The sequence below is a fragment of the Syngnathoides biaculeatus genome, chromosome 9 (assembly GCF_019802595.1).
Source record: "Syngnathoides biaculeatus isolate LvHL_M chromosome 9, ASM1980259v1, whole genome shotgun sequence".
Lineage (NCBI taxonomy): Eukaryota > Metazoa > Chordata > Actinopteri > Syngnathiformes > Syngnathidae > Syngnathoides > Syngnathoides biaculeatus.
Genome location: NC_084648.1, coordinates 2,181,103 through 2,206,828, shown reverse-complemented (window position 1 = coordinate 2,206,828; position 25,726 = coordinate 2,181,103). Strand labels below are relative to the sequence as shown.

General features: G+C 39.6%; 1 protein-coding gene across 2 annotated transcripts in view; it reads right to left on the bottom strand.

The window, feature by feature from the left end:
• The window catches only part of grk4 (G protein-coupled receptor kinase 4), a 70,914-nt gene that overhangs the window by 29,600 nt on the left and 15,588 nt on the right, over window positions 1-25,726 (bottom strand). For both annotated transcript variants that reach the window (XM_061829456.1, XM_061829455.1), the window contains exon 2: window positions 7,660-7,755. In XM_061829456.1, the coding sequence (XP_061685440.1) occupies window positions 7,660-7,755 (96 nt within the window). The remainder of the gene's footprint in view (window positions 1-7,659; window positions 7,756-25,726) is intronic.

Sequence of the window (25,726 nt, the reverse complement as noted above, 5' to 3'; positions counted from 1 at the left end):
TGGGTCCCCAACACCAGCCTACTTCCAGCAACTATTCATTTTCAACTGATGATTTCAGGCAGATTGTTTTTTTTTTTTTTTTTTTTTTAAACCTTACAAGGAACACGACTAAAGGACACCTTGCCCAAACCCCCGTTGAGTTCTTCGATCAAGGAGACAAAATGAGCACTAAGGCAGATAACTGTCTGGCTATCCTCTCTCATCTTGAGAAAGTATCCCTTGACTGACTCACAAATCTCAGAGCAGCAAAACAGACAATGTGCTTGGTTGACCCTCTTCCTTGAAAACCCATTAAAGGACTGATTTTAATCTTCGGGACTCACACCTTAAATATTGTAAATCTAGAACAGTGCCTGACATTAAGCCTTTGTGCGCCGTAGCCCTGTTATACAGTATGTCAATTTTAGTGATTATTTTGTATTTCTTAATGCAGTTTTATTTAAGCCCTTTAAGAAATTATTAGGATAATTGCATTCATGATCACGGCTGTACTAAACTTACTTAAATCAACGCATCGCGATTACACAAATGAATAAAAATTTCCCAAAAAGATTTGTGGTAAAAGCAGGATATTGAAATATTTACTTTCAGACAATTGAGTGTCGGATGTGGACACTACGTAGATCATATATTTATGTACATATACATCCATTTTATAAAATATTGGCTGGTTGGTGGGAAGCTAAGTTTAGGGAGCAGTGTGTGTAAGTGTATATGTGTGTGCGCATTATGACTTGGATTGTATAATTATTATTTTGTATGTAACTGATGTAAGTGGTACATTCGTCAGACTTCGATGCAGGCCGTGTGGGTTCAGTCCCCACTCAGTTACACTGTGAATGTGAGTCGGAATGATTGTCTCTATATGTCCCCTCCCATTGACTGGCAACCTTTTCAGAGTTTACCCCACCTTTCGCCCGAAGATGGCAGGGATAGGCTCCAGCGGCCCATAATCCTGAATCGGACAAGAGGTATAGAGAACAAATTGATGGAAATTTTTTTTAATTTGTTCATAAGAATCATTTACTATCCTCTGGTGACAACTCATGAATACTATTAATAATAACCTCAACCTTAATCTCAGTGGTGGTTTTAAAATTACAAAAATGTAATGGCGTCACTTAAAATTCAGATTTGCACCGTTTAAATGTTATGTACTACATGCATGTAACTTCCGGCAAGTTTCACCTATAGTTTAGCTAAAAATTGGGGATTTTTTTCTCGAAGCTCAAGACACTGCAGTGTGGTTACTCTGTCCACCACAAGGGCTACCAGAAATGATGTTGAAACTGACAAACATAGCACGCTACACACTATACATAATGGCGACCAACATGCAGGTGATTGCAGGCTCTACCATTGTATCCAATCCTCTCTTTCTCAAAGTCTTTCTCAAAACAAACCAGTTCAAAGTGATCCGCATAGAGTTTGGAATGCTTGCTATGCACCCGTAGCTGACCATGCTTCTTACCCGGTAAATTAACTACACCCATTAACTGGTCATATATTCTTTTCGAAAGCGCCCCCCCCCCAAAAAAAAAAAAAAAAAAACTGTTGCCAAAGCCTGAACCATTTGAACAAACAGATGCCCTAGAGTATACCATTGTGACATTGCTAAATTATGCAACAACAAATATACATGAACAGGAACAATAGCATGGAAAAATACCACACAACATTGAATGAACAAGCTGTTTGGCTTGTGTGACATCACAGTGCCGAAGACAGAAAGCCACTCGATGCAAACAGCAAGTAGGTGCTTTCTGCATCATATTTATTGATTTAACTGCTGTATATTTTAACATCTTTGTCCTCTGACTTTTAATACCATAGATTATAAAGCAACAGACTGCTTAAATCACCTTGAATCTTGTATTGGAATTACAAGATCAACACGTTCTTGGTTTAGATCTAAACTCCAAGAAAAGGACACAGTGGAATCCATGGTAATGTGACCTCTGAGTATTGTAATGTCACAGGATGGGTACTTGGCCGTCTTTTGTTCGGAATTTATATGCTGCCACTTGCTGATATCATGGGAAATAAGATTACTTATTATCACTCTTATGCTGACGATACCCATTTATACATGCCTTTAAAACAAATTTATGCGATTGCTGTAATATGGAGGCATGTCTGAGATTAAACAATGGAAGATAAAGCAGAGTATCAAACTACCTGAGGGCTGACACCTACACAGCAACCTGTATTGTAAATCAAATCTTTGCAACAGCTCTCCCCATCTGCAGTTTATTTCCCAGCATTCCCTCTGTGCTTGAGCATACAACTTATTATCATAACTCATTCACATGTTGAAAAGGTTTAAGGTAACCCTGGTAAAGCAACTAGAAAATTGTAGCGACAGTACCTTTTATTGCATCTCTTTGCACTGGCTGCTGTGTTCTACATGGTAAAAGAAAATGTTAACACAGCAAATCTCCTGTACTGAACTTCATTGTACTTTCCCTCAGGTATTGCTTCACATCATTGATCCTCTCAAACAGCTTTGGTTTGGTGTTTCCCCGTCAGATGAAAATAGCTCTCAAATGCAGAATTCAAAGACAAATTTTGAGAACATGCAAGTCACAACAAACACTTAACTTTCCCTTAAGTGTGTCTGTTGTGTGCTATCCACTGCACACATGGAGTACTGGACAGAGCCAAAACCGACTGGTTGATGTTCAATGAGCCCACTACCAACTAATGGTACAGCCCTCCAGCTCTCAGCCTTCTCATTGTGAGCCACCAGACACAACTTGAAAGCAGTTTAATTTAATGCACAAATATCACTCATTCAGTCAAACCATACAGTTTTGCTCATCATGAATGGACCGAAATATAAAAAAAATATACATAAAATATAATGGAAAAGCGGCAAGGTGGGGCAGCTGTAGAGCGTAAGCCTCACAGTTCTGAAGACCCAGGTTAAAGTCCCAGCCCCATCTGTGTGGAGTTACCATGTTCTCCCCGTGCCTGGTGGGTTTTCTACGGGCAGTCTGGTTTCCTCCCACAACCCAAAAACATCCATTAATTGGAGACTCTAAATTGCCCCTAGGTGTGATTGTGAGTGCAACTGTTATCTGTCTCCATGTGCCCTGCAATTGGCTGACAACCAGTTCAGGGTGTAGCCTGCCTCCTGCTCGATATCAGCTGAGATAGCCTCCACCACTCCCATTGACACTTGTGAGTATAAGCAGCTCAGAAAATTGATGAATGGATATATATATTAAAAAAAAGATTTAATGAAAGATACTACAGAGCCATCAGAAGACATGTTCTGCAGGAGCAGTGACAGAATATGTCACTCATTCACATCGAATTAGACTGAAAGTGAGCAAGCTTTTTCTGCTTGGGGGTTACATTGGATTTTCAAAATGGACATATGGACCAGGTCGTTTGTTGATTAGGTAAAGAGAAAATTTAGCAAATAAATAGATTAATAACAAAATCATGATGTGTTCAGTTATAGCTTCAATTCATATAGCAATCCATTAATTTGAGAAATTAATCAAGAGAATAAAAAATGTTTTATCTAACTCAGATGCTTTTACAACATACAAGTGGGCATTACATCACTGCATTTTTATAAAACCCCTAACTCACTAGCCTTGAGACATAATGGGGAATCAAGTCTACAGTAATTATGAAGACATCTCTGTGACGTCTCCTGGAGTCTTCTGAAGACTCACCACATCGCCTGGAAGTCGCGGTGAGATCGAACATGTTTGGTAGCACTGGAGACATTTTGGAGACTCCTCTATACATTAAATGACCGATTGGATTGAAATACATACTGTAAGTATGTATGCATTTTGTATTTAGGCCATAAGCACCCATATTACATTGTTCTTATATAGTTTCTTTATGGCCTAAAAGGCCCAGTGCAGGACAAAGTTATTGTGAATAAATGTATTGAAAAACTTTTTTAATTTTTCAAATTTTAGCCAAACTCATGGTGACATTTTTATCATAGGAAAGGATGGTGTAGTGGTACGCACGCCTGATTTTGGTGTGGGCAGCATGGGATCAATTGCCACTCAGTGATGGTGTTGATATGTGCACTGCGACTGACTGGTGACCAGTTCAGGGTAAAGTCCGCTTTTCCCCCAATGCTAGCTGGTAAAGGCTCCGGCACTCCCGCGACCCTTGTGAGGATCAGCGGCTTGGACAATGGACTATTCATCATTGGCAAGTCCCTTTCATGAGCCCCGAGGAATTAGTGCGCGTTGTAGTTGCCAAAGGCAAATGGACGACGAACCTGACTCAGTTACACCAGTTCTTGGAGAAAATAATTTAAAATTGTCTCTCTCATTTTGTTGCATTTAACAAAATTAAAAACAAATTTGGTGAGCCTGCCTGGCCTGATATAGGAGAAGTTTAGCGTGATTTGACTTTAGTCAGTGAGACAAAAAAAATTAAATGTTTTTGCACAGTGTGTGTGAACTTCTGGCTTTAACTGTAGCTGGGATAGGCTACAGCCTTCACGCGACCCTTAGTGTGTAACACACACACACACATGCGCACAAATGAGCCCGAGCGTGCACACACGTGTTTTTGAGTCGCTTATCCCCACAAGGGTCGTGGGAGTGCCGGAGCCTATCCTGGCTATCTTTGGACAGGAGCCAGAGTAGATCCTAAACTGGTTGGCAGCCAATCGCATGAACACACACACACACACACACACACACACACACACACACACAGATTCAATTGATTAATAATAGTCAGTTATAAAATTCTGAATCCATACTTGAATCCTATTGGTCACTCGGGCGTACCCCCATTAATATCTAGAACACTGACGCATTCTGACTCTGTTCTTAATCCTGAATAACACAAATGAAGATTGACCGTTTAGCATCACCAACGTCACACAAAAAACTTAGACCATGTCTATCTGATGTCATGTGTGCAACATAATGGGTCAATAAATTATCATTTGTGCAGAAATTCTGCATGTGGCAAACCACCAAATGGACCAAAAAAGTACAGTCATGTGTGTCCGAACAGAATAAATTAAAGTGTTAAACCTGCCATAGATCAGGTTTCTTCCAAGTTGTAACTAACTTTGGTTAATAAAGTCAAGAGTGATCTGAATCTGAAACTTAAAATGAATTAATTTTCATTGAGAGACACCAAATCAAAAGGCACAAGATGTAAGGAGAGTGAGGGTTGTAAAATGGCTAGCCGACACAACGGCTCCAGCCCACAAAATGCAATCTAGGATTCCTAGAAGTGACCTGCTTGTCAAGGCTAAGGGCAAATGTCTGACATTATCGAGACACAATAAAGACACTGCTATCAGTGTCTATACTGTATCTTTCCATCTCCTGAGACAACAAGAGGAACGGTGTATGTGTGTGTGTGCAGGCTTGTGTGAGCACACAAGCGTGTGTACGCCTACACGGTTGGTGTTTAAGTACGCAAAGGGGATTATTTTGATCCTGCGCTGTGTGCGATAGGGAAATTACGCAATCGCCTCTATGTAACAGTGACGTATGTAACCCTTAACAGCTGCTGAGTGCAGACTGAGGCACACAAAGTTGATGATTTTTTTTCTTCATACTTAAAGAGGCATGTACTGTATTTGCAGGTTTTTGTTTTTCAAACTCATGAGCAACACTTTTGTGCTTCATTCTGGTTTGTGTCATGACCATGTCTACATCTTTAACTAGTCTTCCTGGTCTGTTCCAGTTTGTTTCGGTAACTTCTTGATGACATTGAGGTTGCTTTTCTATTTTTTTTTTGTTTTTTTTAATTGCCATTTTCTTGTCATGGGTCTTCTGTTGCTCTGGAGTACTGAAAACTCAGATAGTAGAAGGTGAAGGCAGATAGAAGGCAGGGAGAAGTGTGAACGTGGGGGAGGGGAGTGTGGTTAGAGTGCAACACCAGAGAAAGCTGTGATGCAGTGTTACATATGAATGCACACACACACACACACACACACACACACACCACACACACACACACACACACACACACACACACACATACACACACACACACACGTCATGTACTTTTGGTGTGACACCATGAGTGCTCTTTTAGCTCCCGTCCACACAGAAGTGGAGCCAAGGTTGCCAATATTTTTTATTCATTTTTAAAAAGTTTCCCTTAAAAAACAAATTTAAAAAAAGTGTGTATCTACGTGAAGGCACTGTCATGTATATGCCAGGCCTCAAGTGGCTCACCGACGCCACCCCAGGAAATCACCAAGGCCTATTTCGCAACAACACGTTTTACATTGAAAATCTATCCATCCATGCATTTTCCAAACCGCTTATCCTCACTATGTAAAACAAACCCACCCATCACTTGTCCACAAGGATACAAGACAGCCACACATAAAAGTTAAAAATAATACCCTAATAACGCAATCACCTTAGTGTGGAGCAAAAAGGTAAGGAAAGCCCAATTCAGGGAATAAATATTAGTTAAAGCTATTTTAAAAAAAGGGGGGTCCTTAACCAGGCTTGGAAAAAAAAAAAAGAGCATTCTCTAAGGCCCTGAGGTTCTCCGGCAGACCGCTCCACAGATGAGGGCCACAGAAAATTATATGCTGCCTCACTGTGTGTGTGTGTCCTGACTTTGGAGCTGACTAAAAGGCCAGAGCCAGAGGACCTCAGTGCTTGCAAGGGTATGGTAAAGAGCGCTTTGAGCAGAGGACACAAGACCATTAAAACATTTTTTTAAAAAAAGGAAAAAAAAAAAAAACAGCAAAAGAACTTTAGAATCTTGAAATACACAAAGAACCAATACAGTGAATTTATAATATCCGCCAACATTCTGGTCTTTTGTTAGGACGTGCTGCTAAATCCTGCAGGAAACGTAGACTTGAAATACTTTTTTTGGGGGGGTACTAGAAAGCAGGGTAATAAAGTAATGTGATTATTGATTAAAATATGCATTAACAGTGGGAGGGGAAAGGAAGTGAGGATGAAAAAGCAAGAGGTAAAAAAAAGACGCTTATGATGACTGCCGACCAGGTAGAAATTCAGCTGCTCCAAAACTGAAGCCCAGATCACTGCCAAGGTAACAGCTGACACAGTGTTCATCCATTGTTGCTGTTATTGTTATTCGTGTTTAGTGAAGAGTCATGCAAGAACTGGAACAACCACATAGTCATCTCAGGAAAGATTTGTGTGTTGTACACAGGGAAACAATAGGGTTGAGATTAGAGAGCTATCCACTCTAGGACCTTGTTTTAAAAAACAATTTTTTGGGGGGCTCCCAAAACTCCGCTTCTGTGCGGACGAAATGTTGAAAGAATACAAAAAAATTTAGCGGATACACAGAAACATTGTTTCCTGTGGTCGGGTCCTTAAACTCCAAGATGGTTATCAAGGCCTACTTGTTACTATCCATCTATTTTAAAACTAAATCTTAATTTAGGAATAAAGTTGTTCTGGAGATTATTTTAATTTGGCATGGGAACAGAGAGAAAGAGATGACGAAATAGCTGCGCAGACAATTCGTTGACTCAGAGACACTCATACACAAATAGTTTCCTGTGCCCCGCCTGCGGGTGGGTGTTGACGCCAAAGAGGAAGGAAGTCCAATCTAAGTTTCCTCCTGCAGTCCGAGCCAACCCTTTGACATAGCATGGCACATTATCATTCTGTTTCACATGTAAACAGAGCATCAGGCCTAATTTCTTACCAATAATGCGACGCAGCTCCTCACATTGGCTTATATGGGGAAGTTTTAACATTTCCTTCCATTTCTTACTGCGACCATTCCTCTTCCCTCCTCCACCTAAGAGTCAAAAACAGACAATCAATACAGATGAAGTGGCACCATTACACACACGGGTTTTTCCAAATGTTATTATATTTGCAACCTTAAGGTGACCAATAGCCCAGGTTCCAGTGGTTCAGGCACTTCCACGCAGAGGTAAATGCGATGAACAAACTATGTGTACATGCAAACAACAGCCTCAATATATATATATATATATATATATAATATATATATATATTTTTTTTTTTTTTTTACACTTCCCTGTCAAGTTCCAGTTTACATGTGCTTGGTGCTAATTCAATTTTCAATTTTTGGCTAAAGTATACCTGCCTCCACAAAGTTAGGTGGTGATAGCAAGCCATTCCATTTCTTTGGATGAGTGAATTATTCAACAAGGAAGATGTGGATTGCTAGTTCCTGGTAGAAGTTCACTGTTGAAAGGTTATACAGCTAGAGCTACAGACCTCCCATACATACGGTTACATTTTATTTTATTTCATTTTATTTTTTTAACTGGGGTGGGTAAAATATTGATTAGAATCAATGCATTGCAAAATTGTGAATTGATTGGCCTCCTGACCAGTAGGGGGTGATTTGCGTGGTTATCGCATTTTATGGATGACGGCCGTATTCAAGCAGACAACAAAAATGGAAATGGACAAGAGTAAGCTGTGCCAGGCTTTACAATTTCCAAGAAGAAATAAAGATTAAGTTTAAATGCACTTTGCATTTTTAGTTTTAATCAAAATTGTCATATTCACTTTACTATATTACTATTTACTTTAGTTCTCCATATGCAAAAACAGGTTACATTGCAAAAAAAAAGAAGAAAAAAAAGATAGCATTTTATAGCTTAAAAAAAAAAGCCGACATACCACACAGTATGAAGAAAAGGGATACAATTTCTTTGGAATTTCTTAAATTTCTGCATTACCACAATAGGTCATAAAATGTAGTCTGATATTCTAATTAAAATATTTGGAAAAAAATTCTGCTTAAATTACCAACACACAAGCTTTCATATTTTTATTAAAAATACAGATTCACTGGAGAGGGAGGAAAATAAGTGAATGCCTGAATTTAATCACTGCTTGGTCCTCCTTTGGGGGGAATAACCTCTGTTTCGTATGGTTGCAGACAACATGTAAAATGATCAGTATGAATTTTGGAGCACTTCTTACAAAACGGTTGTAGATTTGCAAGATTCCTGGGATGTATGGTGTAAATAGCTCTCGAGATCATGGCACAAACTCTCCATCGGGCTGAAGTCAGGACTTTGACTGGGCCACTACAGAACACTTATTTTCTTCTCATGGAGCCAATCTGTTGTTGATTTGCTTGTGTGTGTTGGATAATGGTCCTGTTGCAACACCACTGTTCTTCCAAGTTTCAGATATTGCACAATTGGCATCACGTTCTTCTGCAAAATATCTTCATAGTGAATTTATTTTTCCATTGATGATCGAAAGATGTCCAGGCCCTGAGGTAGCCAGACATGCCCATACCATGATGCTTCCTCCATCTTGCTTCAGAGTTGCTATAAAGTTTTGATGTGCAATTTTTCTCTGGACATGGTTTTGTGTCTTCATCCAAAACAAGTCAAATTTCGTTTCATCTGTCCACAGAATATTTTACCAGTAATGCTGTGCAACATCCTAGGGCTTTTTAGGAGAGATGAAACAAGTGGCAATGTTTTTTGGACAGCAATAGCTTCCTCTGTGCTCTTCCATGAAGCCCACCCTTGTTCGTTATATGTGGCATTGATTTCTTGATGCCATCAGTTGACATTCGGGTTCTTTGTTACCTCGTTGAGCATTCTGCAATGTGCCATTGCAGTCATCTCTATAGGAAGGCTATACCTTAGCAAGGACACAACAGTGCTGAACCTTTTCCATTTAGAGACAATTTGCCTAATTGTGGGATGAACAACACTTTTCGAAATACTTTTGTAATCTTTTCCGTTATTCAGAAGTGTTGTCCACATGAACTGTCCATTTATTTTTATCGGGCTACAATAAAATTTTGGTTCTCCCAAATAGATTTTACCTTTTGGTACATGGAAATTCTCTCATGTTGTGCTCCTTTTGTGCGTCTGCAAATGATCCATGTCACCTATTTCATTTCTGATATTGTAGGGAAAATGGAGTCCCTCAAATGATGAGTCCTAATATCTATTTTTGCCATTCACGCCTTTGTCTACAACTACACGTCATGATAATTTTTTGATACATTTCCCCCAAAAAATATTACAGTAAACAAGAGTGCTCTTTTAAATGCCTCCGAACTCTTTAAAAAAATAAACCCCACTATTTATTTACAGTATTTATTCATTCATTCATTCTTTTTGGGGTACTCTGTTATTGGGATGCCCCTAGGTCTGAAATAAAGAATAAAGCACTGCAAGAGTAGCTTGGTTTACATACAGGCTTCTATTCTGATTATCTTCAATTTAGAAGCCCAAACTGAATGAAATGCTTCACATCAAAACCGCCATTGGAAATTAACAGGCCATATCCAAATTGAATTTAATTCAGTTTCACAGGGGTGCAATCTTCCTTTTCCTAAACTGTTCAGAAGAAAAGCTGGGAAAAGCTCTGTCAGCGCATCCTTCATTTCTACATAAATGCATGGTGACACCATTGTTTATGCATGGCATAAATATGGCGGCATCTGAAGGAGCTCGGATGCGACAGATCTTTGAACTACTTGGGTCAAGTTTTTCTTTCTTTTTTTTCTTTTTTTAAATAAATGTCCAAAAGCAATCCCAACTCCTGTGCTGAATAGACAATAGACCACCATGATGAACGTGAACTTCACGACAAAGTGGGCACCACTGTTCCAATGATATGAACTGGGCGTCATCTATACACCCGACCGGAATATATCACATACAGTATAAATAGTTGACCAGTGAGCTTTAATCAAAAGGATTTCAATATGAATGACCAAAAAAAAAAGTCTCCATACAAACTCGGCAACGCTGTGGTTGGTGCACTGAAAACCAGCCCTTCACCTGTCAATCAAACAGCATACGTTGACGTTTGTTGTCATCAAGTACCAACTGAATAATGTGTGCCACTGAGGTAATCCTGAATAAATAATTAAGGGTCCCGTGTTGGGAGTCACTGATGCTGTAGTGGTACACTTGTCTAACTTTGGTCCAGGCCATGTGAGTTCAATTCTACTCAATGATGGCTTCTATATGTGCCCTGTGACTGACTCGGGACCACTTTGAAGTGTAGTCCATCTTTCCCCCAAAAGTCAGCTGGGATAGGCTCCAGTGAGCCGAGACCCAAACCAGGATAAGCGGCATTGAAAATGGATGGCTGGATTGTTAATTGGGGACTAACTCACACAACCATAGCACTGATGTTTGTTAGTGGAGCGTGCTGCTTAGCTCAACTCGTTAGCTTTTTATCATGCAGGCTATTTTGTTAGCTTGCGACAACAAACAATTGACTTTCCCTTGAGTGTCTCTGTTATGTGAATCTACATGATGCATAGGAGTGCTGGACGGAGTCAACACCAGCAAGCGGGTACTGATTCACCGACGTTCCATGAGCCCACTAGCAACTACTGACACAGCTGTTCTACACTGTTGGGTCACTGTGTGATCCGCAAGATGACTCACCACAACAATGATAATATATCAAATCTGGAAAAACTATCATGTCAATTTTATTTCTCCAACGATAAATCAACACTGTAATTATCGTGACAGGCCTATACACAATTACACAGTTTTAAAGTAGTGTAAATGAGCTTTGTGAAACATCAGTAGAAGAGAACGTCATCCCCCTTCACCTCATACTGCCATGGGACTCATACAGTGAACCAACAATTTCTTTATTAAAATCATTTAGGAAAGGTTCCAACATAAGTATTTAGTTGTAATTTTATGTACAGTACTGCTTGTTTTTAAAAACATCTATATTGATCCAAAAATCAAGTTTGGCTCATTTGTTAAATGTTTTATTTTCAAATCACATTATTTTGATGTATTTTATTTGCCTAAATCTAAACCTCCACGTGTGTTGGTATTAAGTTAAAGTTATGCTCCTGTTATGTCAATGTAACATAAGTACTGGATTGATCAAATGACAAAAAACAGAATACACAGAATACAGGTAAACATGCATTTTGTATTGAATTGCTTTTATCTGAATGTTTCCATCATCCATCCATTTTCTGAGCCGCTTATCCTCACAAGGGTCACGGGAGCCGTGCCTGCGTGGGTTTTCTCCGACCACTCCAGTTGGCTCTCACATCCCAAAAAACATGGATTAACTGGAGACTATAAATTGCCCGTAGGTGTGATTGTGAGTGAGTTTTTGTATCTATGTGACCTGCGATTGGCTGGCAACCAGTTCAGGGTATAAGACATCTCATGACCGTAGTTAGCTGGGATAGGATCCATGACTTTTATTAAATAAATTATATAAAAGAAATAAACCGTTTAGTCAGCTACTTCATATCCATCCATCCATTATCTGAGCCGCTTATCCTCACAAATATTGTGAGTGCAGGACCCCATCCCAGCTATCTTTGGGCAGGCAGCGGGGTACACCCTGAACTCGTTGCTGGGCAATCGCAGGGCACATAGAAACAAACAACCATTTGCACTCATATTCACACCTAGGGGCAATTTAGAGTCTCCAATCATTGTATGTTTTTGGACATTCCCACCAGTCGCACACTGTTCCAGAAAAATATACAGTACTGTACAGGAGTTGCAATCTTTAAGCAAAAGCTATCCTGGACCATCTGTTGCAATCACTTATAATGAAATATGTTTATCTGGCTAAATTAATCCCAACATATCAAATTCCTCATATACTGTATTTTGATACGGTTTGGCTTGGTACAAACAGATGTAGTTACAATAAAGGAAACATTGGTATGCTGATAATTGGGACTTTCAGAAGAATACATCTAATGCTTACAGTTAAGCACCTCGGAGGTAGAAAGACACCATTGTACTGCATGGTTTATAGTTTAAAAAAAAATAGCATAACACCAATGTGCTAAAAAATTTATTTGAGTGCAACTGCAATTAGTAGTTTTGCTGCTATATTTTTGCTTTGTACATATTTGTTTTGGTTCAAATTGTTGTTTATACTGTTAATTTAAACATGTCAACAATATACAGTAAGTACAGGTCCTCGCGTTAAAACAGTCTCAACCTAAGACGTTTTGACTTTACAACGCCCGTCCCCCGTCCACCAATTTGTCTGGCCCATACTTGTCCGTGTTTGGGCGCCAGGAGTATCTTCACATTTATCGCCCTCCTTTTTAGACATTATTGCCTCAAAGAAGAAAGCTGTCTTTTAACAATGCTTCTTGGAGCCAAAAGAAAATATATTACCATGGAAACGAAACTCAAGATCATAAAAAGATTGGATAAAGGAGAGACACCAACACCACCAAGGCTTCAGTCGGTTGACCGTGGTGAAAATTATTAAAGACAAAGCCCGCATTTTAGCGCATGTCCTATGTCGGATACAATGATCGCAAAACAAGGTCCTTTGATAATTGTTGAGATGGAGAGGCTAGAGGACCAGGTTCCTTCCCAGAAGCTAAGCACAGCCTCCCCTTCTTCTTCTCCATCCACATTTCAGCAGTAACGCTAAGTACATCATCTCTTATTTTTCACCATTTGTTTTTTTTTTTTTTTTTATACAAAGTATTTTGATGTAAATTTTGAATTTAATAGTGGAATCCGACTTAAGTTGAAATTCGAGTTAAGCCGCTCCTGTAGGAACGAATCTCAGTCGTAGACTGAGGACTCCTTGTATGTCCAAATTACCTCATGCTTTCTAGTTTCAGTATTTTTTTTTGCAGTAAACAAAAGTAGAAATATGTATTCTTTAAAGCTTTCCTAGTTTCATTCTGTTAGTGTTCATATTTTCGTTTAGCATCTTGTAGAAAAGGATCCATCACTATAAGTCCTCCTCTGTATAACTTTTATATTTCTATAAATTATAAAACTCTAAGAAATTCTCTCTAATTACTGTAACATTTGACAAAATGAAATGATTGTTGTGGTCCTGACCTGAAACAGAAGAGGTTTAGTGTGAGTTGACTTCAGACAGTGAGACAAAAAAATGAAATGTGTTTTTGCATAGTATATATAAACTTAAGCCTTCAACTCTACCTGCCAATCATGGGATTCATAATTAGAGAAAAAGATGCAACACTGTCTGACAAGAATGATGGTGAAATAACTGCTATTTCCATTGCTTGCAGCTCTGTATCACTACATCAACAAGATAATTTATTGTTTTATATTACAAAAAGATGGATTCATATTATCAGTGTGATCATACAGTGCTCTAACAAAATCAATCATAATACATTTTCCAACTTATCCATCATTACAATTATCTAATGTGTTACAAAATAACATATCCACTATATGCATGCCTAGTTTAATTCTGAAGAGCAAAATAGGAAACACACGAAGTGTACAATCTTTTAAACCTATGTCTGCAGATCACTTTTAAGACGCAGTAGATTCACTGTATATTTACAGTAGACTAGTATCACAGACCCTGCAATGTGACTATTACGCACACATATTGTATCGCTGTGACGATGCTTAAAGTTAAGTGTCATCCCTATAAACATTCTAAAATAGATATTGTAAAGAAAAATACATATAACATTATTCACTTCAATGTCTATACAAAAAAATAAACATGAGCGGAGAGCCCATCATCCATGCGCAAAGTTGCGGACGTGTCATTCGAAATCCAAGTGGTCGCCATATTGGCTGCATCTCCTGTCCGTGATGTCACCCCGGATATTTGCCATTGCAAACACGCTCTGGCCCCTACTGTGGGAGACGAACATAGCCCTTCTGACGACACGGGGTCTGACGAGTGAGCTCCGGCGGCGGGCCGCAAGCCGAGCTTTCGGGTGGCAGAGGCCTTTAGCCGAGCTTCGGTGGTGGCGGAGGCCTTTAGCCGAGTTTCGGTGGTGGCAGAGGCCTTTAGCCTAGCTTTGGCGTCTGAAGCTAACGGCCTCCGCCGCCTGGAAGCTCACTCGCAGCCACTGCCGGAGCTTGTAGCCCGAAGAACCATCTGAATATTCAACATTAATTACAGCCACAGGTTCAAATCTGTATGGAAGTGTTCCCCTGTCTTCCTGATCAACCAATATTGCTATTTCTTCATCAGATGAGGATAAATCCGAGAAATCAGCGCTGGGCATAAATGGTGTCCCATGTAATCCAGCATTTGGAACGGCACAGTACACGTCACATATGCCCACGTAGATCATGTGACTCGCAAAAATGGCACCGCCCCTGAAAATGTGTAATTGTCGCTAAAAATCTTGTCAAAACACTATTAAATGAGAGAGGATTTAACAACACATTGTCAAAATAGGGTACATATCACATGACCTATTGATACACTGTTCATGCAAAGCACTGGATTTCCCCTTTAAAAAAAATTGCTTTTGGATTCAGATATAGTATGCACGATGACAACGGGCGTAAATGTCTTTTACAGAGCTGATCCTATCTGGAAATGACAAAGCCGATCACCATGAAATCACAATTATCGGCCGATTCCGATGAAGCCAATAAAATGGGCTTAAAGTATAAGAAATAGATTGTAAATATAAAGTAAATGAACAGATCATTTAAATATATTATATTATATATTATTACATTTAAATAATTCCATGTTGTGAGCTGATCAGTGATTTTTATTTATTTATTTTAAAAATGGATCAGTGATCCGCCCCCAAAAAAATCCTGATCGTGTAAAGCCTACCTACAATAACGTATTGACAACCACAAATGAATCTTGAAATCGTTGGTTGTGTCAAAATTTTAGAAAGGCAGACTGCACCACATTTCTTAACTAACCACCTCAATTACAAAGTGGCAGGACACATTGAAGATACGCCCTGAACTGGTTGCCAGCCAATCGCATGCCACATGGAGACAGACAACAGTCGCACTCACAATCACAACTAGGGGCAATTTAGATTGTCCAATTAATGTTGCATGTTTTTGGGATGTGGGAGGAAATGGGAGTGCCCAAAGAAAACTCATGCAAGTACAGGGAGAACATGCAAACTCCATGGGATTTGGACCCTGCTACTCAGAGCTGTGAGGCAAGACTTAACAGCTGCTCCACTGTGCCGCCCATAATTTTTTTAAAATCCAATTTTACCCTTAAACCTTTCTGTCACATTTCACCCAGTTGGCTGCAAGTATTCAGAGGCATTGCTGTGACAGGAATCCAAGTACTGTCTATTTTCCCTAATCGTCCCTGTGATAATCCTTTACTTTCCTTTGAGCCCATCTGTGCTAAATCATATATAACCTGATGGGGAAAGGAATACACCTGGCTATAAAAGGAGCTACAGATCAGTGGATAAGACTGAGCAAATGAGTATCATGAGGTCGAAGGAAGTGCCTGAAGACCCCAGACACAGAATACAGTATGTGGCAGGGCACACATCTGACCAAGGTTACAAAAGAATTTCTCATGCACTTATAGTTCCTGAGGGGATCGTTACCTTAATAATCCTTGAATGCAACACATTTTGAACCACCATGATTCTTATTCATATTACTGGCCGTCTGGCTAAACTGAACAATCAGGAGAGAGGAGTCTTGGAGAGAGAGGTAAAGAAAAACCCTAATATCACAGTGGGTGACCTCCAGAGATAGATTAGGAATATTGGAGGAAGTCCTATAAAGTCTAGCAACTTGCTGACAATTTGTGAACTGTGCTGCCCAGCTGAAGTTCTGATTGCAGTTAATATTACAGACAATAGTATTTATAATAGTGCAACCTTTCCTTGTACTTCAAGACAATGAATTCAAACAATTCTGTAAATTAGCAATGTGAGAATTGGCTGTCATCTTTGTGGAATAATCGAAAAAACATGGAATGGCTCTGAAAAACTCCATAAATTCATGAAAAAAAATATTAATTCCGAAAATACTATACTGTCTGTGTTTGTGCGTGTGTTTGTGTGCGTGTGCACGTGCATGCTTGTCAGACCTCATTCAGCAACCCTACCCTGTTTAACATCACTCTGAAGTCAAATTCATGTGTGCAAGCCCTTAATGCACAGCGGAGAGAGTGATTTTTTTTTTTTAAACTTTGGTTCTCCTTACAGGCAGAATTGGGTGGTTACCATCAAGGCAGTTGGCATCAATAAACTGAGATCATCATGAAGATCTCGGGACAGATCTGAGAATGTGCATGGTCACACGACTCAAGTTCAAAAAGAGACATAGAAGCAGAACTGCCCTTCAAAGAAACCCTCTAATCATACAGCAAAATAGTTTACAATGTTACAACAACATCTCAGCCACCCACTCATTTAGTAACCGGAAACGCATGGGGGCTGTGAATAATCCCTACTACATTCCACCGTCAGCTTTCCATGAAAAGCATTAGCCATAAATATGACTTGATAAATTAATGGCTAACTACAATGTGGACTGAAGCTTTCCTTTTAGTTATTTAATATTCCTTGTTGACAAAGATTGCGGCGACAGTTCTTTATAAGACAACAAGTGGATTTAGGCTGAAATGTTTCAGCCTCCCATCACTGATATCCAGTCACTTGCCGCAGCAGAGTATTAGGCATGGTCCTACTGCATTCATAACACAACGAAATTGTAATATGAAGTTTCAACTATAATTTGATGTTACTCCAGATACACAAATTTCAAGAATCAGGGTTCGGCTATATGGCAGAAAGAGCAAGGCAAACATATGGATGTAGAGTTTAGGCAATAATGTTTCACAATATTCAATCAAAGGTCATGGCACTAGCTAGGTGCCTACTAGCGCTCCTAACGTACAGCAAGCTTTCTTTCAAAATGACGCAGACATAACGCATAATGACCTTTGATCCTTTCTGGGCTGATGTAAGCCTTCTGTGGGGCTGTAGTTTGGTATTATGAGACTGAGGCAGTTTGCTGGGAGCACGTAAACGACATTTAAAGAGCATGTTTTGTGTCACTTATTTCTTGAGTCATTCTTTTGTTTTATTATTTGATTCTATTCTGTTTCCTCTTGTGTGATGATTTTAGTCTTTATGTGACACCGTGAATGTGTACATCAGTAATGACCTGCCTACACACGCAGTATGTGGGCCAATGTACTGTAATTTCCACATATATTCTACCGGTCTCTTACCTTTTCCGCTCTACTGCTTTCTTACCGCCGTTAGAAAAAAACTCACAAATCAGCCACATCACCTCATAAGCCGCAGGGTTGAAAGCGTGTGAAAAAAGTTGCCGGAAATTACAGTAAACTTCTTCTGCATACAGGTGTAAAAAACAATTATTTCTCTCTGCCTTGTGAGCGCAAAAGACTAAAATGTGCTGGCATACTTGCTAACAATGTAACCAGTGTGTTCAAGTTTACTTTATTAGACAAGTTACACAAGAATTGTGCACATATGGTATGCTGTTCATTTTGGAGAAAATGTGAGACTTTAACCGCATCTTGAGATTTAAAAAATAAGGTATACATACAATTGGTATATTAATACTGTTTCCATTATTCGCGGGGGTTTAAGGAACGTGACCCCCGCAAGTAACTGGGAAACAATGCACATCCTTGGAACAATAACTTTTCATCGTCATTGGTAATCCAGCCTGACACTGTATATATTAAAATGATAAGATGGGAAATTGCACACTAAGTAAAAATCCAAAGTCGACAAAAATACAGCCTCCGATACTAAAAATATATTCAAATCTGTCACCTACATAAACACTCAAGTTTGAATATTAAGAAGTGAAGACAGAAATAAATGTTATACCAAAGAGAAATAAAGAGTTTTACAACAGCATTACTGGCAAAGTCCTCGAAGTCACAGCACAGTGTAGCGCCACTTTCTTCACAGCTCGTTTTTATGTTGCACTGCCATGTGTTGGAAGCCACTCACCCATCTGATGAACACATGTCACACACTGATGCTCAGCCACAAGTCCAGAGAATCCAGAGAAAGCATGGCAGCATGCAGTCAGTATTGACAACTTGACAATTTTTTTTTGGGGGGGGGGAGCAGTTAAGATACACATTTGTGACTTCCAAGACAGTTTCTTTCCTTCATGCATATTATTTATTAACAAGCAGCATAATAGACATGACATGACAGGGTGTACACAACTAGAAAGATTCTGTGAAAATAGGGGATATAATTCCAGGTGAAAGTAAAATTGAGGAGAGTTTGTGGTATCGGTTTAAACATTTTAAAACGTCAAGACGAAAAAGATTTATTTACACAGCTCAAGTACATGCTGATGTAGATATTTAAGTTTTTTTCTTTTTGTTTGTTTTGCCTCCAACTTGAGTCAGGCCCATATCCACCTGCACCCGATGCCTATTTCAAGCTGTGCCACATGGATACCTCTTTAAGGACTCTCATTCTGGAAGAGAATCGACTAGAATCATTGTTTGATTTTTTTTACTATTACCAACTTCAATGGCTAATCTCAAATTCATCCTACAGGAAAATTTTTTTTGTTTTGCTTTGGCCATTTCTGAATTTGAAGTTAGTTCAGTCTGTGTTGTGACATAACCCCTAACATTGCTTTATCGCTTAATACATTTAACATTAACATTTGCATGTAATTTGATAATTGTAGGCACATTTCCCAATGAATACAAAATGTAGTAGCGGATCAGCTCTTGTCGCCGACGTTGTGTGTTGTTCGTGGTTCCGATGGGACCACATCCTCAACACAAAAATGCAAATACTTAGCGATATGATGGGACCGACTTGACAAAAGTGTGAAAATTTGTGACGCAATTCTGTAGACGCTAGTTATTAATTTTTTGCTAGGCCCCATCAAATTTGGCCAATGGGGCCAGTCACATGACATCATCAATACTACATATACTACACAAGATGTCTAAGCAAGGGAATTTGATCAATTCAATTAAATTAAATCAGAAAAGGATAGATTTCAAATCATATTTTAATCAATAAACGTATTTTGCAAGATATTTGTTAATAATAAAATAAGGCCAAAAAAAAAAATCATGTCACGGCATTGTATGGAACTTGCTTCCATAGCATTAGTGAAGATGACAATTAAACATGAATTTGTTTCAGAAATATGCTTATAACTGCTTATTCAGCCCCTTAAAAGTGTTCAACATTTCCAAAAACATCTTTAAAGCAAGTCTTCCATGTACATCAGCAACTGCAGCTGGTATGAGTATGTGAATATCCATTGATCTATTTGTCACAGATGCACTTGCACTGTCTTGTGCATTGCCATCCACCTTTCCTGCAACCACATCTGGTGCCACATCCTCTTGCACCCTCGCATGTACATTTGACTAGTTGGCTGCAAGCTTTAGATGCTATCGGCAGTATTGTCCAAAAAGGGAGCCAAGGGAGCGTTGATAGACCTTCCTCATGGTGATAGTACATCTTAGATTCCTCAGAGAAACTTGCTTCAAACTCCTTCAGCATTCCTGGTTATTCAGGTCCTGCAAGTATCTACTTTTGAAATGCTGATGGGTTTTCACTGAGTCCAACAGGACCATAAGACCCTTTCACAATGTCAATGTTGTTCTTATGGGCCTGGTCGATTGGGATTGCCGAGAATCTGTTTGCGGTCTTGAACACAACCCAGTGTCCATGCTGTTCAAATTCTTCTTTGATCGTTGGAGGCAGATTTTCCATGTCCCTTATGTGTACAGGGATCCAGCAACCATAGTTGTGGTGATCCATACTGAAGAACCAAGGCACCAAGGCTTTCATTGAGCCCACATACAAGGGGAACTTGGCCTCCCGATGAGCGCGGATGAAGCCCAGGAGCTCAAAATGCAAGATAATTTTCCAAAACTGAAACGTTGAGCTTCAGGTGCTCATGTCCTGTCTCCAGGTCTCTTTCGGATCTTCAATGTCTGGTCTACCAGTTGATAAGAATGCATCTTCTTGAAGCTTGGCCAAGGTCACAGCACTGACTTGATGTGCTCTTTGTGTTGTTTTGAGATGGCAGCAGCGGAGAAAGGAGTCTGCAGTTCCAGAGGAAGCAATACCTGCTTGGGTGAGTGCAGCAGTCCAACCTGAATTTGACAATGGTCTTCCACACTGCCAACTTGTTACTTACTAATTCATCATTTCCATCTAATAACGATTTTCCCCTATTCTCAGAGTGCGAAATCTTTAAAATTGCATGCTGTCAGTATGACCTGTGCGCATGGGGCCTAGCAAAAACGTAAAAGTATTTAGGATGTAGATAGCTTGGAAAAAATGTCACACTTATGTCAGGTCTGGCCCCATCTGGTCAAAAACATCGACGTAAGCTGCCTAACTAAAAAGACCAGTGCAGCAAATAAGACACTGACCAATGAACAAAAAAATGTTGCGAAAACGTGTTACTACTAATAGAGTATGGTAGGGGTAAGGTGGGTAGAGTAGCTAAATATTGTACTCAATTAAGAGTACTGTTACTTTATGATCATGTGACTCAAGTAAAACTAAAAGGTTGTCCTCCAAAAAAATCACTTGAGTAGGAGTAAAAATTACAAAGTGAAATTATTAGTCATAGGCTAGGAGGGACATCAATCTTTACCCACGATGAAAATGCTCATTGGAAAAGTGTAACTTTTTCGTTTACTTTTTTTGCACATTTATTCATCTTTCTTCTCTGTGGGCCTCAAGAAACTTTAGTGAATTAAGTTGTGTGCATGCGTCCCCCATGATGCCTTATGCTTGTCTTGTTCACATTATGTACTTTGAATGCTAATATTTGGCTCAGGGGATTGAGTGGCTTGGAACGGATTACGATATTTACATGTAAAATGCGCTTCTACTTACGAAAAAGTCACGTTACGAAACAACTTCCGGAACGGAATAATTTTGTAAGTAGAGGTACCACTGTATTCACAATTACATCTGTGTGTGTATGGTGGGTGTGTGGAATGGATCTAGATGCAAAGGTTCAAAGAGTATGAAACAGCCTATATTGAGTGTTCAAAGTGGTTATACGGAAATTAGGTCTGATCTTGTGATCTACAAATGATCAAAAGCCAGTGAAAAAGATCTGACTTTTTTTGTAATTTCTCAAGGTCAAAAACAGACAGAATACTGATGTGCTAGATCTTATCAAATGGTACAGCAATAGCTTAGTTTAATACTACAGAATTCATTTCAGGTTCAAGTGGTGGCTTGAAAAAGATGAAAGGCAGAAAACCACAACCACACAAATGCTAAGGATTCCACAAAAACGGTCGTCATTTATCCGGTCGGCACCTTGAGGCAGGCTGCACAGCACCTAATTGTTCATATATGAACAGAGCTATGGAGCTACATGTCAAATTTGAGGATGAGCACAGTTTATTTTTTACTGAAACTTTCCAAACGCCCCAAAAATACATAGAGGGAGAAAAGAAAAATGTGTGCTGGTTTCACACATCATAAATATGTTATGCCGAGGTATTTCACATGGCAACATATATCGCCATGTCTTTTTTTTCCCAATACCATGTGGCCTTAATTGGGACATCCATAAGTGTATGCTAAATATTAGTTGACAGTGTATGATCTATCATCATTTCCAAGCAACCTCTGGTGCTGGAGGTAGATTGAGGGCGGTTTCAACCACTCCCAAAAAACAGCTTAAATAGTAGGAAATGAGACAGGGTCACACGTAGTTTAGGGCCATTGTAATGTGAGCAAGCTCACGCACGCAGGCACAATGGAGCCTGGTCGTGATAAATGAATGGCCTGTTGCTTTTCCAGTCGCTCTCGCATGCAGCATGTGACTGGTTGGAGTGGCCCCAGATAAGGAAAACATTAGCTGTTAGTATCTACGTTGCCTATTCAAAGTAAAGGTCCGGTGTTTGCTGAGAGTAATTAGTCTGTAGATTCACAGTGGAAGACAGCGAGTGAGCGAAAGTCAGAAACATGAGTATCAGACAACTGTGCTCAAGTTAATTCTTCTCTCTCACATTTCTCTTCCTTTATGCCTCCTCTCAGCTTCAGTCCCTTCCCTCCCCAATATAAACACCTTTTTGCTCTTGTTATGACTTCAATTCTTTGCGGCTGGGCTTTTCTTACGCTTTGTATAGCCAGAAGCGGTCCTGGAACGAATGGGGCCCTGTGCGAAAGTAGTCGATTGCGAGCCCTTGGGCCGATGGACAACGGGGGGCTGCATTACAAGTAGGCGTACATAACTAAGCTTTACACAAGCAGGATTTTAATGGCCGATCCAGATCAGCAAGTAAAAAAAAAAAAAAAAAAAAAAAAATAGAACCACTCACCGATCCGATCCCAAGACGGGGCAATGTATACAACATACATTATATTCCCCTGCCTTGACTCACATATGATCTAAAGCGACGTGAGCTTTTCAAGTTCATCCCCATCAGATTTTGAGATCCATGTCTTCAGGGACCTTGCTTTGTGGACTTGTCCACAGTCATGTTAGAAAAGGAAAGGGCAATCGCCAAACCTTTCCCATAAAGTTGGGAGCAATGAATTGTCCAGAAATTCATTGGAAGCTCAATCCTTCAAAGTTCCATTCAGTGGATCTAAGGAGGCAATATTGTGGACAATTCCATGTTCCACGCTTTGTGGCAACACTTTTTTCCATTTCTATCATGCACAAAGCAAAGTCCAAATAGGCATTGATGGGAGATGTCATGATCCTGCCGCTCCAGCACGAGCTGTGCTGATTGAGGCGCACACCTGCGTCTCATGCGGGCTGATTAGTCTGTGTATTTATATCACCCCGATGACGATTGGTCCCGGCCAGTTCGTTGAGCTTCATGTCCCGTTCGGGTGCTCCGGTATCCCTGATCGACAACCCGTGTGTACCGACCTTCGCCTGTTCTCCGACCAACCTTGTAAGCCTGACTCCTTTGATACTTCTGCCTGCTTTGATCGTTCTCCCGTGTACTGACTTTGAAATTTGCTGTCTGAACTTCAACCAGCTGGATTGGCTGGCTGTTTGGTTCTGTCCTGAAGTAACCTTGCCTGGTGCCACAGACGGTGAATTTTAGACAGCGAATTGTAGCTGGTTGAATTTCATGCAGCGAATTGTAGCTGGTTGAATTTCAGACAGCGAATTGTAGCCACTTGAATTGTTCACATTGAAAAGTTCCACTGAAATACAACTGTTAAAAATGTGATCGCTTTACATTTCAAATTCAAATCCTGGTGGCACATATTTAATTCCATAGTGAATACCTTTGTGAATAGAGTTTATCTTTTGTGTCAGACGTATTGCATTTAGTCAATTACAATATCACTTCAAAGATCCTTCTTCTTACACCCATTCTGTCTTAAGTCCTGTGAAAAAATATTGGGCCGCTTCTCAAGTTCTTATATTTTTGCAGTTTTCTCACTTTTATGTTTAAGATCAAACAAATGTAAATATCAAAAAATATAACCCAAGTGAATTTAAAATGCTGTTTTTAAATGGTGATTTCATTTATGAAGGAAAAAAAAAAATTCCAAGTTACCTGGCACTGTGTAAAAATGTAATTACGCCACTTTGGTAAATCATCAATTAATGGTCGCTAATCTTTTATCTTCTATTTTCAGTGATCACACCTAAACCTGATTATCTCCAAATTTGAACAATCAAAAAAAAAAAATAATAATCACCAACAGAAACTGTCACTAGGAAATCAAGTCAGACAAAAGATCTAAAACAGCTGTAACAAAATTACACAATCCAAAGAAACTCCAGAACATTTGAGAAATATAGTACCGCATTTTCACAGTTATAAGGCGCACTTTAATGTCTTGAATTTTCTCCAAAATGGACAGGGCGCCTTATAATGTGGAGTGGCTTATACGTGATCCGTTCTCTAAAATTTGTAACTGACTGGAAGCATTTCCTCCTGATACGCTAATTTTATATAGGAAAAGCGGACCTGTGAGAGGACAGCATGTGGAAGTTACAGGCGAAAGTGTGGGCGTGGAGAGGACGCTAAAGGAACGCCTCCCAGAAGGTACATAATGCCGGTATGTGTTTTATGCGAAACAACATATCTTTGGCTAAGGTCCCCCAAAAATGGCACCAACAAAGAGATATGGTTACAAAGAACAAACAAATGCTTTGAATAAACAAGTACAGCTAATGAACTCAGAGCTTGCTGTTATACTGGTAGCCTCCAAGGCGAGGTGGCCCAAGTTGGATGGACAACATGAGGAATGGATTCATTAAAGAACAAACGATCGCAATGAAAAAAAACAACAACAAAGCAACTTCATTCGCTGGACATCGCCCTGAACAGAATAAAAGTGAAGTTGCGAGCGATGGATGACAAATGGCAAACACAATGTTATTAAGAGGCATCCTCGGGCGAGTTACGCCACAGTTTCTGAAAGGATTGTGGATGCTTGGGCTCACGTGTCTGCTTCCACTTGAGGAAGTAGGAAAACGAGCTTAGCAAAGTCGAAAAGACCAGGCTGAATTTCCGTGGAAACAAGATGAGGTGGCCCAAGTTGGAAGAACAACACGAGCAATGGATTAATTAACAAAGAACAAACAATCGCCGTGGAAGAAAAACAACAAAGCAACTTCATTCGCTGGACGTCGACGTGAACAGGGGAAGCAAAGTGAAGATGCAAGCGGCGTGGGATATACCATATACACAGTGAGTTTGGTTGTACTTTATTAACGTATTTAATAATGTAGCTATACTATATAACAAGACTATCTTAAAGCATACGGTACCACGCTTGCACGCTATTTAAAAAGGCACCCGGAGGAAAACTTGAGTTCGGTTGTACTTTAATGAAGTATTTAACATTGTAAACAGTGAACTTGGTTGTAATTTATTGAAGTGTTTAAAAAGTGTCCATACACCGTATGATACTATCCTGTATAGCTACATAGTTAAAGATTTAAATAAAGTACAACTCAATTCATGATTTACACTGTTAAATATGTCAGTAAAGTATATACCAATGAACTCGGTTTCCTAGCCGGTACCTTTTTAAATAGCGTGCATGGATGGTCCCATGT